Source organism: Gouania willdenowi, chromosome 7 (assembly GCF_900634775.1).
Source record: "Gouania willdenowi chromosome 7, fGouWil2.1, whole genome shotgun sequence".
Lineage (NCBI taxonomy): Eukaryota > Metazoa > Chordata > Actinopteri > Blenniiformes > Gobiesocidae > Gouania > Gouania willdenowi.
Genome location: NC_041050.1, coordinates 33,888,286 through 33,905,149, shown reverse-complemented (window position 1 = coordinate 33,905,149; position 16,864 = coordinate 33,888,286). Strand labels below are relative to the sequence as shown.

At 35.4% G+C, this 16,864-nt stretch overlaps 1 protein-coding gene across 3 annotated transcripts in view; it reads right to left on the bottom strand.

The window, feature by feature from the left end:
- Positions 1-16,864, bottom strand: part of cntn3a.1 (contactin 3a, tandem duplicate 1) — a 128,170-nt gene that overhangs the window by 15,672 nt on the left and 95,634 nt on the right. For all 3 annotated transcript variants that reach the window (XM_028453224.1, XM_028453226.1, XM_028453225.1), the window contains exons 12-14: positions 15,700-15,827; positions 8,002-8,177; positions 5,548-5,665 (exon numbers count right to left, since the gene is read on the bottom strand). In XM_028453224.1, the coding sequence (XP_028309025.1) occupies positions 5,548-5,665; positions 8,002-8,177; positions 15,700-15,827 (422 nt within the window). The remainder of the gene's footprint in view (positions 1-5,547; positions 5,666-8,001; positions 8,178-15,699; positions 15,828-16,864) is intronic.

The window sequence follows — 16,864 nt, the reverse complement described above, 5'->3', positions numbered from 1 at the left end:
GAAAACACAATCTGTCACAGTTTGAAAGATGAATCACAACAATCAAAGGTAATAAGTTGATATATGCACTTCATTTACTCTACAAAGTAAGGAATAGTTTTCCTTAAACGCTGCTGTACCTGGTCTATGTGGGAGGAAAACTACAAAGAGAGGACAAAGTCTAATTTTGGATAAAATAAACAAGATGGTGGTAAAATTCTGAATGACAAATGCTTGCATGATGCATGTACTTGTATACGAGTCGGGTTGGGCAATATATCGAGATTCAAGATATATCAAGTTTTGTATTTTGAATATATAAAATTACAATATGAGGGGTCTGCAAACTGCGGCTCTGGAGCCTAATGTGGCTCTTTGACTCTTTTGCAATGGCTCCCTATAGCTTTAAAAATTCATTGAAATAAAGAGTTGTCATTTCACTACAGAGGATATTAATGATTAATAACAAATAAAATCATGATATAACAATTTGTTTACCTAAAATAAAACACGTTGTGATGACAGCCACCTTCCTACTTCACTTCCTGCAACATCTACAGACCATCAACTTTCCTGCACCTGTGGCTAATCTTAAGTTTTAAATCCACCAATTAAATATGCATGCTTTATGTGTGGGAAGAAATGAGCAAATAGCAAGTGTTGACCAACAGATCAAACTTCAAGTTACTTTTTGTGGCCCTTTAAATACATGAACTAAAAAATAAAAAATCTTCTTTATAAAACAATGTGTTCATGTAAACTGAGATTGGTAAGAATTTACTGTTTTGTTGTTATTTCTTGATGTTAATTAGTTCTCTGGTCAGACTATATACGAGTTTATACAAAGGAACATGACTAATCCTTTTGTAACTGTTTTTACAGCCAATAAAGCAGAAAGCAATGGAAATATTGACAAAGGTTGTCCCAATGCACAGTGATGGAAGAAAAAAGCTCTAAAAACTACTAAATCAAAAAGGAATTAAGATAAAATGGCTTAAAGTTTGTAATCAACAATTACGCACATCCACTGGTTGATCTTTAACATAACACTTCTTGTATTGGTACAAAAAAAGGGAGACAAACTGCAAGCTCACTGTGTTTAACTGTAAAGGTCTCATAAAGGCTTGACATTTTTGACAAGTTTTTGAATTAAAAAGTCTTAACTTCCTGACATATGTTAAAGATTGGCAATCATGTTTTTTTTTTTTTTGTCTTTCGGTGTTTTTAACACCTTATAAAAATTAAGCTATGTCATCACTGCTATTATTCTAATATAACGATTTGAATAAAAATGTCATATTTACTCAACTCAACCTTTATTTATAAAGCACATTTAAAACAACTGGAGTTGACCAAAGTGCTGTACAGATTACAATGGTAAATACAAAAAGTACAAAAACAGAGAACATATATTAAAACCAATTAGAATTTGCCACGTTCCCATGTTTAAATTATTTAAAATAAAATAAAAATTACCTTATACACTATTAAACAATAATTTCCTTTCACATGTTTTATTTATTTTTTTGTTATATTGAGTTTCTTGAAGTTGATTTGGTTGAAATCCCTGGATCCTCGTAGCTGTAGCTGGTTATGTCCATATTTCACATTGTCGTCGTGCATTGTTTTTGTTTTATTTTGTCTATGTTTTGCATTCGTCTTCTTGGTGTAAACAGTGTTTTTTTATTGCTGCTCCTTTAATCTACTCGTGTGGAAAAACACTTTGCAGACACTAAGAGTAAAACACATTGTCACTACTTTGATAGCATTTCATGTTCTACCGGCTATCCCTTGTTAAGTGTGTCTGAGGCTGGTTTTCAGCCTAGAAGCAGCTTTTATCCAGCTGTGATAGGTTAAATGCCCAGCTGTGAGTTTTTAAACTGTCTGTGGCTACAAAAACCACAGGAGTTAAAGACTAGAGTTTCTTTAGTACAATACTCAATAACCCACACCGAACAGTCACTGAACACACACACACACACACACACACTCAGGACTGAGTCAGTGTTACACTGATGGAAAACTAAAGTGTCACAGCCAGAACAGAAATAACTAAAGCACAGCCACGAGTGCAGCAACAGTCTTGTTAATAAGAATGACATACAATACACAGTCGTACCCAGAGCTGTCTCTGCAGCTATATGTGAGAGAAAAGAGGGAACAGAATCCAGCTTTATTTTAGGATTCCAAAAAAGAAGAGAGCTGAGAGTGCACAAATCGCTGCCACTGGGAGCATCCTTAAATAAGACAATGCTGTATCCCCCAAAAAATCTCAATGTTTCCCTGTTGGTTTGAGAAATGGCTCTTTGGAACCCAGGTGAAGGGAGAGAAAACACAGTTAGTCATCTTAATAAAGTAAAATGTGTACTCGTGCACTAGTAAACCAAGAATCTGTACATAGACTCCAAACTTGAACACTAGTAGAGCTTAACTAAGGTTGATATCACCACCATTATTCACCACATTGTCACTCATTATTGTCATTTCTCATATTAATTTAGTTAACTTACTTTCGCTTTGATAACATTGCAACACTTACTATCCCAGGTTTGTTTGTGTCAGCATTTATAGTTTATCTCAAAGCATTTGGTATTTTTTTTGTAATTTAGTCTTTGTTTCATTAACTATCAATTTGATGTTTCTTTATGCATACTTTAAGTTTCATACATAAAGGCTGACATTACGCTGTCATTATTATGACATGACATCTGTTATTAGCATGAATAAGTTGTCATGAAGGCTGTCATTAAGTATCGCTTGTTACCCTAACCCTACCCAACACCACTGGATCCCTCCACCTAACCCCAAAAATGCCAACCTAGCTCCAAAGGTGTCACAATTTGGCAAATAACACTTAAAGGGCCCATGTTACATCAACTTTTGTGTGCTTTAAACATCATAAAAGTGTTATTTAGGCTTCATACACATGGCCAAAGTGTTTTTTTCATTGATTCCCTCAATCGTTAGTTAGAGAGTGATTTGCTCCTTTCTTACTGCAGGGTGAGCCCAAACACCTCATTCCAATTTGATGACGCGTTCCCACTTTGATGACAAATTTGACGCGGCACTGAGCTGGAGAAGCCGCGCCTCCAGGAAGCTATCTGCTGTGATTGACATGTAAACAGACACGCCCACAAAGGTGAGCATTTCAGCGTCCTTGTATGTATTTTCTACAGTCTATGTATGTAACGGCGAACGCCCCGCCCCCACACTCTGTCTCGTGTTTATAAAGCAGCATGAGCTCGGCTACACCGTGCGGGGAGGAGGAAGTCAGTGTCCCGTCTATAGACACGACCACTCATGAATATGCATAAGTAGGCCGCAAATCAGCCTGTTCGTGTAGAGTTGCTCAGAAAGTGACTTTTCAGAGGCTAAAACTCTGGAAAACAGGAGAGTTTGGGAAAATAAACCTCAAATACTATGTTTTTGGGGTTCTTAGAACAAATGGAAATGGGTGAAAAATGACATGGGACCTTTAATGACAGCCTTTATGACTCCCTATTCATACTAATGACAGATAATGCCAGCGTAATGTCAGCCTTATGTATAAAACTTCAAATAAAGTGTAACAGTTTTTTGTTTAGTATGTCATTTGGTCAGCAAGTAAAAGTGTAGGATCATCATTTCCTGCCTGGTCACAGAGTTGGTGATGTCACCAGAGACATCTCTGGGCCATACCAACTGAGTTTCTTCCTTGACATTTTCTTTTGTAACTTGTAGGGATGTAATGATTAATCGTAAGGCAGTTAAAAATCGATTCATAGGTATCACGATTGACATCGATACTTTGAAAATTGAATCGCAGTACTTTTTTTAAACAGCAGAGGGCGCTATATATTTATCCCTTCTCTTGTCCAGCAGTGAATGGCGGGTGGAATCTGCTACTATTTTCTTTCTGGCCGCCTTCTACTCTTACATATTAATGTTACATGTTAATAAATTATTCCTTACCCCTTTAGCACCGAAAGAATATTTGTAATATTACGTGAATATCTGTAAAAGTCACGTTTTTCTATTAGCTCTGCTAGCATAGCATCTCTTCTTCACTGCTAGATTAGCTGCATGCCAACCGACCACTGGGTTACCAGCGCCCTCTGCCGGTCCAAACAAATATCTGAGGTAAATCAGTGCAATGACGGTTTTTTTTTTTTTTTTAAATCCAATTGTTAAGGCACAAAATACATTTTCAGTTGCACTTTTAAAAAGAAAAAGAACTATTATGCAGTTTTGCATTGTTTACTATAGAACCAGAATTTAAATTAATTCATTTGTATTATTCCTTTATATATTTCATTCAAGATTTATTTTTAGTTAAATTGCATCGTTTTGAATAGTTTATCAAGGGATTCTTTTGACAATTAAAAATAAAAGGAAAATAATACAGTATTTTCTAGTTTTTTTTCCCAAAAAAAAAAAATAAGGTAATATTTTTGAGTCATCATTTGACTACAGTCCCATTTTGTAAAATAAATCGTGAGAGAATCGTATCGTGAACCCAGTATCGTGAATCGAATTGTATCGGGAGTTGAGTGAATCGTTACATCTCTAGTAACTTGTAATTATTATTTATCAAGTAGATTGATATCATTTGTTTATTGAAGCCATTGTGTAAATGAGTTAATACTAATTTGAGTTTGATACCTTTTGTTTGGTATTAAGGGAAATGTGGGTTTTCACCATAGGCAAAGTTTGAAATTCTTGCCAGGGGGGGTGAAATTAAAAAATACAATTTAATATATAGACCTTCTCGAGATACGTGCCAAACCACAATTGTGTAATATATACAATACTGCAAAAATGATTATTAACACAATTGATAATGTTGACTCCAAATATTTGCATCAACGGGTCGTTTAATGTTGTAAATTCATGATAAAATGAGGCCGGTGTCGTGTAGAATAAACCAACCGTGAAAGTTTCCTATGGTAGACGGTGGCCATGCGCACCTGGTGAACTGCGCATGCGCGTCCGTCATGTTGAAAAAAGGTAATTATCTTTCCTTTCATTTTTAGGCTTAGGGTTAGAATTAGGGTTTATCATAGTAGGAAAATTTAAGGTAGCAAAATATTGTACGTATACGTGTAAATATTTACTGGGCTATTAGTGCGCATGCGCCTGAAGGAGGCTTTCACACGTAGGATTATTTTTCGCTACACCGGCGGCCGCTTTCTGCGTCATTTTTGCTGCAGTACCATACATGACCTGCTGGGCGCAGTCTCGATTCACTATTTACATTGTGAAGAAGAATTGCGCAACAGAAGAAGAACCAACCTAAAGTCTCAAAAGTTTGCAACCATTTCACTGAAAATGTATTCTACACACCTGAGGTAAAACTAACAACTGTGACATGACACTCACAGTAATATGTTAGAATCAAAGCTGCAATTTATGCAAAGCTGCAAAATTAATGAATTTGGGAAAACTGTAATGAAAACCTCTGACCACCAGGGGGGCACATTGCTTTCCACGCCCTCACGTCTTTCACAGGAACTACTTAGGGAAGAACAACCTAAATGCTACCTATGAATTTGCTCACTGAAAAAAATCAAACGTGTGTTTTCGTCTCACCTCTAACAACGACATCAGTTGCAATAGACACACTGTCGACCTTCGTCTGAACAGCACAGGTATATTTCCCAGCATGCTTGAGCTGGATGTTCCGAATCATAATGTCACCTGCCGACTGCTGTTGGTGGAAAAGTCAGAGACAGAGAAAAACAATTACTGAATAGAAAAGAAAAAAAAAGTATGAAACTTTAAAAGTTAAGCTGCACAAACAAGTGCGATGCGACTGATTTCTTTCAGCTTTCAATGCATTACATTAGAGAAGAAAAAGGTAGAACACAAGACCAAGGACACATCAAATGTCTGAACACAGCTTTTCATGCAGAGAACATGTCACTTTAATGAATAAAAAAAGCTTCATTAAGCTCAAGGCTTTTGATTTTTCCCTTCATTTAGTCTATTCCAAAGACAACCATTCAATGCTGGATGCATTATTATCTTTGAAGCGCCAACTAATATTAAGTTGACTTCTTTATCAAGAAATATGAAAAAAGGATTTGTCTTTGCAACTACTTTGATCGACATTTAGGGACATTTCAAAGAGAGAAAAAAAAGTGAAACACCCGGTCATGTAAATAAAGAGATAAAGTAGCCACAGATATAACATTTAAAAAAGGAAAATAGGAAAAACAGAACCAACAACTTTCCCGACCAAAGTAATGAAAGTCCTTCATTATAATAATAATAAACGAGCGAATCTACGTAACATTTAGGGATATCCCCATACAACCTTTTCCCTTCCGATACGATACCGATATTGCAGCCATGAGTAATTGGCCGATACAGCTATTGATTCGATACGACACCAGCACGAATCATACATACTTTGATGACTTATTTTGTAGTGTGAAATGTTAGAAAAGCTTTAATCAAGTGATGTCACTCAAACAGAGAGCAATAGTCAACAACAGTACGTATGAGAAAAACTGACCCATTTATTAGTAACCAATTGGTTACATAAATGTTAAGCTTCAACATAATATCTACAGGATTCTACAATTGAATAAATATAATATACAGTATATCGGAGATTTTAGATGCAGTCTGATAAAATACAATATTCATTTTCTGGCTGCTATTGGACCGATATCCGATATCAATATCGGATCAGGGAAACCCCAAGTAACACAGCTTCATAATCATGATTCACGAGTTTGCAAAAACAGGTAGAAAAATACAAATGAGGTATACATTATTTACAAATGGGAGGTCAGAATGCAAACTGTTAATAGTAAACTGACATAATTAATTTAAATAGATAATCATTAGTAACTATAGCAGTTTAAAACCAGAGGTTTGTTTTTGAAAGTGGGAGTGGTGTCGCTTTGGTAAACAATCACATGTTGGTAGACAGGGATGGAACTTTGAGGTGAAGGTTAGTTAGTCTGTGTTTTTTTTTTTTATATATAATTTGAAGGTTTTCCTAAAGTGTGTCTCAATTAATTGGTTTTATTTCAGTTAGTTAAAATTCAAATTTAATTTGTTCATCATTCAAAAGAGTAAAGATTTGCTTTTCAACTGAGAGAATAGAACACTGGCCTAGTTAAAGCAATAAATTTAATTGACATAAGTTTAAAAAAAAATTGTTAAACACCATCACACACACACACATGAACATTTTTATCAATTGAAGATACATTTAAATATTTTGACTGCAATAAATATTGAAGCTTTTCATATTCAGGTCTCGACTTAGTCTAGTGTGAGATGCTGAAAGCAGTTAATATATTTTCTCTATAGCAGTGTTTCTCAAATGGAGAGACAATGGAAAAATGAACAAATAAAGTGTGAGTCTAAACTATAGAAATCAATTTATTCAGGATTCACTAAATCAGTGTTTTTCAACCTTGGGGTCAGGATCCCATGTGGGGTCACCTGAAAAAAAATGTAAATATATTTTAGAAATTCTTTTTTTTTTTTTTAAATGAAAACAACATTATCCTAAACAACAGTTTTTCTAAACTTTCACTTTGTGAAATATAAATCTAGTTCAACTAAAATTCAATTAAAAAAATTATCTTAAAATCAAAATCAAAAACTAATTCTAGAATAAAATGTTTTTGGGGTCGCCAGAAATTCTTGATATCAAAATGGGGTCACGGTCCAAAAAAGGTTGGGAACCACTGCACTAAATATTGTTTCTTTCCACTTATGTACAAAATGAGATTTTTTCTAATGTGTGTTATTACGCGTTCATTCCACCAATATGTTCTATTGATGTTTTAAAATAGTTTTCTATAAGCAAAATGTTGTTTAGTTGGGCAAAGGGGGTACTTGGATTAAAAAAATAAGAAAAAGGTACTTGAGCCCTACTCTAAAGTTCTACTACAATATCAACTTTTTCTCCTTCAATCACTGACATTAGAACAAATCTAAATGAGGAAATTAGGTGCCAACTAACATTTGGTTTCTTTCAGTTGTGACTTCTTTGTCACAAAAATACACGAGTTCACTCACCCCTCCAACTTTTTCAAAGTAGGTCCCTTGGCTTCCAAAGTGGATGAGCTGCTCATTGAAGAACCAGGTGAATTTAAGGTCCAGAGACTGGTCATGTCGTACCTGACAGGGCAGAACGATGCTCTCACCTATTGTAACATCCAGGTGACCTGCTGGACTCGTGATTACGGTAGCCTCTGTAAACAAAGAGAAACCATTTAGAAAGAGAAGCACTTTGATAGAAAATCACCACCAGGTGTGACCCAGTTTATGACTTGCTAATACTGTATCTCTATTGAAATGATGGTGCAGTTTGAGCCTGAAATACTAAAAATAGCACAACACAATCAGGCCGTGATAATGATAAAATCTGAACGACTAGAAAGTGGTGATAGAGAGGGTAACAACGTCTAAAATTAAGACAGATTTGAACAATTCAAAAAGATTACATAGATGTTATCAACAGTTAAATACATAATTATACAAAGATGTGCTTAAAATTAGAGGTCGACCAATATGGGATTTTCAAAGGCCGATGCAGATACAGATTCTTAAAAAAAAAAATTCAGCCGATGGTTGATATCGAAAGTCGATTTTGGAAGCCAATATATATATATATATATATATATATATATATATTTTTTTTTCCGTCAGTCAAGAGGTGTCTGCAGCTGTTCACACGGGTGCCTGATCAAATATCTTTATATCATATTATATCCTTATATTAAATATATATATATATATATATATATATATATATATATATATATATATATATATATACATATATTTATTATTTTTTACATGGAACTTAATTTGAATATCTCTCCATGCCAGTAAGTGAAAGGAGGTGGCACAGTAATGTTGCAATTGGGATGTAAATGAATGATGGTCTGCTTAGAAAAAATGCTTTATTCTCTTCACAAAGCCGTCTGTCAGACAACTCCTTCCAGCAGACATGAGCAACTGGAGGCCCTCACACTATTTTTGAGCGTTCCCTGAAGTAAATGCACAAAATGACTTTAAAACACATAGAAAACTACAGACATCTACACTAGACAACATAAATACACAAAATAACTCCAAAACTGCAAAAAACAAACAAAATCACAAAATGACAACAAAAATACACAAATTGGCTAATAACACACAAAAAGAGAGGAAAATACGCTAAATGACTAAAAAAAAAAGCACATAAAAAACAATAAGAACACACAAGACAATAGAAAGCTCAAAATGAGAAAGAAATTAGGCTAGGCAAATGTATTTGTATAGCGCATTTCATACACAAGGCAACTCAATGTGCTTTACATGATAAAAAGTGCAACAGAAAACATTCAACAGCTTAAAAATTACATTAAAATCAGCAGTAAAAACATATAAAATAATCAACAAACACAATACATTAACACCAACATGACCCACAATCTCCCTCACAGACTATTACACAAAACAACCACAAAGAACAAAAAAACAACACAAACAGCATTAATACAGGGAACAACACCTTGTATTAATGCTCAGACCGGTTATTATTCTAAATGCTGACATGAATGTTGATAATGTGACCCTCAGATCAGTAAATTAGTTTTTTGTGGCCCCGCTGTAAAGAAATCTGCCTCAGAGTAAGTTCTTCACTTCTTTAAAGTATACAAACCTTTTAATTTCCAAAAATCTGAAGGACAAACACTCACAAAAAGAAGACAAATGACTCAAAGGCTTCACATTCTTTGTACATTTGCCTTCTTCGAGTTGCATAAATCAGTACATTCATCCATATCAACAACTACAAAAGTGAGAGGGATTGAGTAAAATAATCCACAGGTTGCTTTTCAAAACCAAAACAACTGTGAGCTTGGAGTCAATTATTTAGCTTTATTTATGCAAAACAAAAACCCAACGTCGTCCATCTTCAGTGTGCCACTCATCAATGGAATCTTTGGCTGAGCTAGATGAGCTAGATGTCTTGTTTACAGCAGGGCAAAGTGGAGGGCTCAGCTGAGACTGAGAGCCACGTACACTGAATTATGCATTCATGTCATAAGCATCTCATAGACAGGGAAGCCAATGCAGAATGTCAGGGGGAGTAGGACCTATATTCTGCTCTGTCAAAACCAGCCCGCTTGTTTATCTTGCTCTCCCTAAGGAGAACCGAGTAGCTGACTTAGTGGAAATTGGAAAAGTTTGGCACCATATACAAATTTGTGGGACTTAATGTATTTTATTATAAAGCCAACATGCTAATATCTTAGGATGACTGGAAGGAAATTCACAAGTTTTGTCATTTCTGATAGGAAATCATCTTTTATGGCATTTAAATATATTCAAATGAGCAAGTTTTCATTATAAAGATCAAAGGGAGTGTAAACGAGATCTTAATGGTCCCATTTTTATAAGTATTAGAAGTCCTATGAGGGGATGTTAAGAAAAATAGCAACATAATGAGACACAGACCCAAATTGCTCCCCTGAGGTTTAGTCGACTCAAACTACTTCCTTTGGTCTAATGTTGCCTGTCAGTTCTCACTCTCACTGAATTTTAGGAATGATTTGCAGCATCAAATTTAGTTTTGATAATAGGAAATTATTTTTCCTACCAATACGAAAAGTCAATTTGTGCATAAGGTTGGTGGGTAAAATCCCACTTCTTTGAGACAATCTCACAGCGTGTCAAACATAGGTTCATGCCCTGGGGCCTCATTTATAAAGCATTGCGTAGAATCCACAATGAAAGTGTGTGCGAGCAGAAAAACCTGAAAATGATCTGCACCTGGACGCACTTTCTCCTTAATATGTCACAGCCCAGCTAGATGTTTGTGTGGGTAAATTCTCTGAACACACCCACACATGTGGCCATACCGGTGTGTCATTGGCCGATCATGTTAGATCTCTGAAGCTAAGCAGGTCTGGGTCTGGTTAGTAGTTGGATGGGAGACCACTGAGAATTCCAGGTTCCACAGTGGGGGACAGTGGTATCTGCCATTGGCCACGTTTACATGGGAGCTTTAATTCCTCTTTAAAGCGGAATAAAAGTTAATTCCTCTTTAACCTGACCTTGTCAACACATAATTCCTAATGCTAATTTAATTCAGAATTAAAGTTAATTCCAAATTAGGTGGCTGGTTTATTCCGTTTTTTGATCCCGAATTAGATAATTCCTCTTTCTTGTAAACACTTCACTTGCCTAATTCCGCTTTAAGGTAATTCTTGTCGTTCTGCGCTTGCGCGACTTGCGGCGATGACGCGTTGGTGACGACATAATACAAGATGGCCGCGGCCCGGACTCCAGCCTAGACTATTTAATAAGAGCCTTAAAAGACATGGATATAATGAAAAGAATGAATAGACGGAGGCATAAACATGTAGACTTTAACACACGGACTTATTAAACATACACGAACCTCGGTAAACGGAACAAGCGTCACCTGACGGCTGGCACTAGAACCCGGAGGCGGAGTAAATGCGTCCCCGTACTGCATGTACAGACTGTAATATCACCAGTTTATCATTTTATCTGTTGTTAGAGCTACTGTCTGACCAAGGAGCAACTATTTATTCCTGGTTATAGTTTTCCAGACTTTTTACCGGTGATTACTTCCTATCTTCCTTACGCTCCGTGGTCCAAACTGAAATCGTGTGTTATTGTTGAGCTGCTGATTCAAAGCTACAATCAAAATAAAGGTGAAAACAGTTCTCATGTGTGGTGTTCTGTATTATAGCCGACAATAAAAGGTTTGCTGTGTGTTTTTCCTGATAGACGTGATACGTCACGTTCTCCCACTGTCCAATCAGAGCCTTCCCAACCCCCAGACCTAAAGCGGAATTAAATAAAGCCGAACAAACCAGTTTTCCATGTAAACCTCGTTTGGGAATTACCATTTCCATGTAAACACGAAGCGGAACACTTTAATTCTGAATGATTTAATTTGGAATAAATAACTCCGAATTAAAAAAGGTCATGTAACCGTGGCCATTGTGTCCTTGGGCAAGATACTTCACTCACAGCCTAGTATAAATGTAGTATGTTGGTGGTGGTCAGAGGAGCAGCTGTGGCTATAATACTAGCTTACCACCACTAAGTGTGAAGTGAAAGAAAAATGCCTTAATTCTGTAAAGCACTTTGAGTGTTTATGATAAAGCGATATATAAAATCCAATAAATTAATATTATTATTATTACTACCATACAGTAAATGGTCAATGGAAAGGAACTCATAGATTATCTTTGCATTGGGACGAGCTGCTGACCAATGGGATTTTACACTCGGTCATGGCAGGAAAGACAATTCAAAAAGTTTCAGATTGAGGAAGAGCAAAAAAGTATTTATTTGGTGGTTACAGTAGTGGCATCACTAATAAATAAAAGTTAATTACAGTTGTAAACAGTGTGATTGCCATGGAGCTAAATGTGTGACAGAGGTAAATAAAAAGTGGTCTGAAGGGCAGGAGGAGAGTTTCATTAAACGGTCACAGTGTGTCTGCTAAAGGTGGGGGCAGAGCCTTTTAGAGAGAGAGAGAGAGAGAGAGAGAGAGAGTTGCGACATCTCCGTTCACGCCAATGGAACCGTTTTTTTTCTTTTTTTTTTTTCACAGCAATGGTGGTTCATGGAACCTCATAATAGTTCCTGTTGACTATTGCAGTGCAATGGAGCTAAAGCGACAGTTTGTGATCAACTTTTGAACGGCAAGACGTTTAAATAATCATATTGGATATTATTATCATCATTATCAGCATATAAGGGCGACCGTGGCTCAGGTGGTAGTGGGTCGTCTTCTGATCGAGAGGTTGGGAGTTCGATCCCAGTACCTGACTATGTGTCGAAGTGTCCTTGGGCAAGACACTGAACCCTAAGTTGCTCCCAGTGGTCGACTAGCGCCTTGCATGACAGTCCTGTCCCACTGGTGTGTGAATGTGAGAGTGATTGGATGAATGCGCTGATATGTAAAGCGCTTTGAGACTGCTTCAGTGTGGTGATAAAGCGCTTTATAAAATCAAGTCCATTTACCATATCTAAACTCATTAACGTGTGCATTAAAGCATGTTAGTGGATTATTATTATTATTAACATATATTGTATATACGAATACACATGACGACGTACTATATAGATATTGTAAATCAATGCAGTTATTGACGACAAATTACCAAGAATCCCAGTTATGTCTCTCGGAATCAAGGGATTCGAATTGCCCGCCAATAACTTCCGGGAACTATTTGAGTCCATATGAACCATGTGACAGTCAAACATTTCAAACTTCCGTTGTCGCAACTCTCTCTCTAAACGGCACTGGGTGGGGGCCAGGGAACCCACACCTGGGGCCAGTTCCCAATAAAAACTTGTGTCCAACACTGCTGTGCTTCAGAATAAATGAATCATGCATTGATGCCAACAAAGTATTCAGATTGCAGATTGATTGAACACGACCATATTTGAATACATGACCCAACAGTTCACTGTTCACATCTATAACACAGCAGGCCTGGGTATGATTACGTCATCTATAATTCTGATATGTGCAGACATTAAATGTATGAGCTTCCATTCATCCACCTCATCACCTCATTCTCCACGTCAACAAAATGTGTGTGTGCCAGGGTCAGAGTGACCGTACCAGTGCACAGATTCTCACGCTACATTTGTTTTAATAATTCACAAAGTTTGCACTTAAAGCGTCGTGCGCATCTTTCAGGCCCCGTTTTGTGCGTGCGCAATGGTTCTAAATGAGACCCCTGGTCTCTCTCACAGTATTACTCCATATAGCAGCATACAGTACTTTATATATTATGCTTTTATTTTAATTTGTCAATATATGCTACTTCCCCACATCTGCAACAATGATTTTAAATTTTTTTTTCTAATTTACGTAGAATAAATTACAGAAAATAATTAGTGAGTTACATATTTGGTGTCTTTTTATGGATTTAAACCTTTTTTCTAACTAAAAGAAATGCAGTTGGATGGAATATTTAATGGAAACACTTGGAAATAAAAATAGAAATACTCAAATCTTACACAGGACTATAATATGATAATAATATAACTATAATAGGGCAGAAAAAAAACAAAAACATTTGAATAGATTTAGAAAAATATTAAAGAATATTTTTTAAACAGCAGCGATGGTCATGACAACAAGACATGAGTTAGGACAAATGTGGCTACTAAAAATTATGTTTATTAATTCTTAAAAAATGTGTTCATTCATACATAAAATATGCATAATCTGAGCATTAAATAGTACATTTTTAGTTGGTGTTACGGCCCCCTCAACTGTAAAACACAAAACAGTTTTTAAGTTCTTAAACATATGAAAAGTATTATTATTAAGCAAAAATGTTGAGTTGCCACAACTTTGAGTTCTACAAACTTAAAATTAAAGAAAGTCAAATATTTATGTCACAATAAATAGTGATAAGTTGCCTGAACAAATTAGTAATTGGCCAAACGAATATAACAAAATCTCAAAACCTGCAATTTTTTGTTCTGCATGAAAACTTAAAAATATGGTGGAGCCAGTTGCTTTATTATTTTGAGTTTTAGAAACTTTTCCTTTTTTGCAGTGCACATTAAAAACTAGAACCTGCTGAAGCTTTTCACTCACATGTGTCAAACTCATGGCCCGTGGGCCAAATCTGGCCTTTTAGAGCAACCGATTCGGCCCACAGAAAGAGGTGACAATGACAGGGAAAACATTAATTAATATGTAAATTATTAAATAATTCAGTTGTAAATTGTTGCCGAAAGTTTTTTCAAAACCCTGCAATTTTTCACAAAATCACTCAAAAATAAATCCAAATTGGTCAAAAAATAAATGAATCAAAGGACATTTAAATATCTGTAACATTTTGCTTAGATATTGCTGATGCCTTCCTACTTTATGCTTACTTAATTTATAACTGGAAGTGCAAACTTGGGCACATTAATGCTAAAATTTTTCATTTTCCTACATAAAAACTGCGGCCCACTTGTGGTCGAACTGGTCCATATTTGGCCCTTGTACAAAAATGAGTTTAATACCCCTGAACTAATGGGGTGAAAAGGATGTAGCTAATGATAGATGTTTGGAAAAATGATATATTTCAAAGAAAACTAGGTGATAATATACATAGTATGCGCTGAATAAAATCCCAACTGAAGAAAGAGTTTTTTCTGGAATATCAAGAAGATAAACACGTGTTGTATATAATGTAAAAGACTTATTTGAACATGTTAAAAGGCTGTGGGGAAAGAAAGGCAAAGACTGATTTGCAATTCAGAAACCTTGTGAAGACGAATCACCATAAGCCATTTTAATAGAGCAGTGCTGTTGACTCTGCTCTTTGGAAATTCATGGCACTGCAGAAGTGTATGAATTTAATGGAATACAATTGCAAAAGAAACTGAGCAGTGCTATGAGTCATCGTGCAAAAAAAAAAAAAAATAAATAAAATAAAAAGGTATGAATAAAACATCATTGTACAGAAAAGTAATGAGTCCTGTTCTTTTTCTCGCAACTATCAATCAACTAATTGGACAGCATACGTTGTGTGAGAGTCGGCTTGATTGCAAACACGACCATTCATTGTGCCACGGTTTGAAGATAATGTCGAATGTAACAGGCTTTCAATGCTTAGTACGACTGGCTTATTATATTTATATAGTATACATTAATATTTGATAGGCATAAAGCCAGCAACTCCTTACATAATAGTACAGTAATCAGTTTGTTTGTAGTCTTACCTTTTACCAAAAGGCTGCCAGCACTGCTTGCCACTCCAAACTGGTTTCTGGCTACACATGTATACATTCCAGCATCCATTTTGGTAATGTTGGATATCCGTAGGCTCCCATTATCCAACACCATCACTCTGTGAGAGGAAGAAATAAGCATGAATGAACGAGCCTTTATACTTATAGTCTTACATCTTTGTCAAATGCGCAGCAATCACTGTCCTAAAATAAATACATAAATATTGAACATAAAAATATAACCATTTAATTGTCTGAAAGAATAAATAATAATGTATTAGAATAAACCAAGTAATAATTAAAATTTTCTAAACAAACAAATTGATAGAAACTAACAAGTTACTTATTTTTACAATTTAGTATATTTTTTTTAATTTGTTTTTAATCAATTTATTTATTTATTTTTAATTTATATAAATATGTATTTCTTTTTTTAATAAGCCCTTCGAGCTTTCTGCCGTTTTCCTGCACCTGTTTATCCATATTTTATGTTATGTGTCTTATTCTGTAATTGTGCAAAGTAAATAAATCAAAAATAAATAAATTATGAAAGCCATTAACTTTAGTAGGGGGGGAAAACATTGCATTTTGATTCTTGCCAGCCGAATAAACAGTTAACACCTGCCTTTGAATTTGCTTGAATTATGTTTAATTCATAGGTAAGACTTTTTCCTTATTTCACTCTGTTTTAAACAGTCATAATCACTATCATCTCTCATTTAAACCACTTTTTGGACTTCTTGAACTAAACAGAAATAACTGTAAATAAATGTTTGTTTTTTTTAAAGTAAGGTAAAAACAGACTTTATTGGTCCCAAAGTTGGGAAATGTGGTTTGTCACAGTAGTGTATAAAGAATTAGGACACATAGCCATAAAGTAGAACAGAGCAAACTAAATAGATACTGTCATCAAAACACATTTGTATAAATGCACATTATAGCAATATTAAAACACACATCTTAAAGTCACTATGTGTGTTTATGGTCCAGCTAGGTGCTCATTAAACAATGTGACAGCTTTAGGGATAAAGGACTGTTAGTGACTCAGTCTGGCACTGTTCAAAGAAGTGTTTCTCCTGCAGCTTTAATGTTTATTCGACATACGAGGCCGTTAATTCCTGCTGTTTTTCCCCTATAAACATGACTATTTATCATA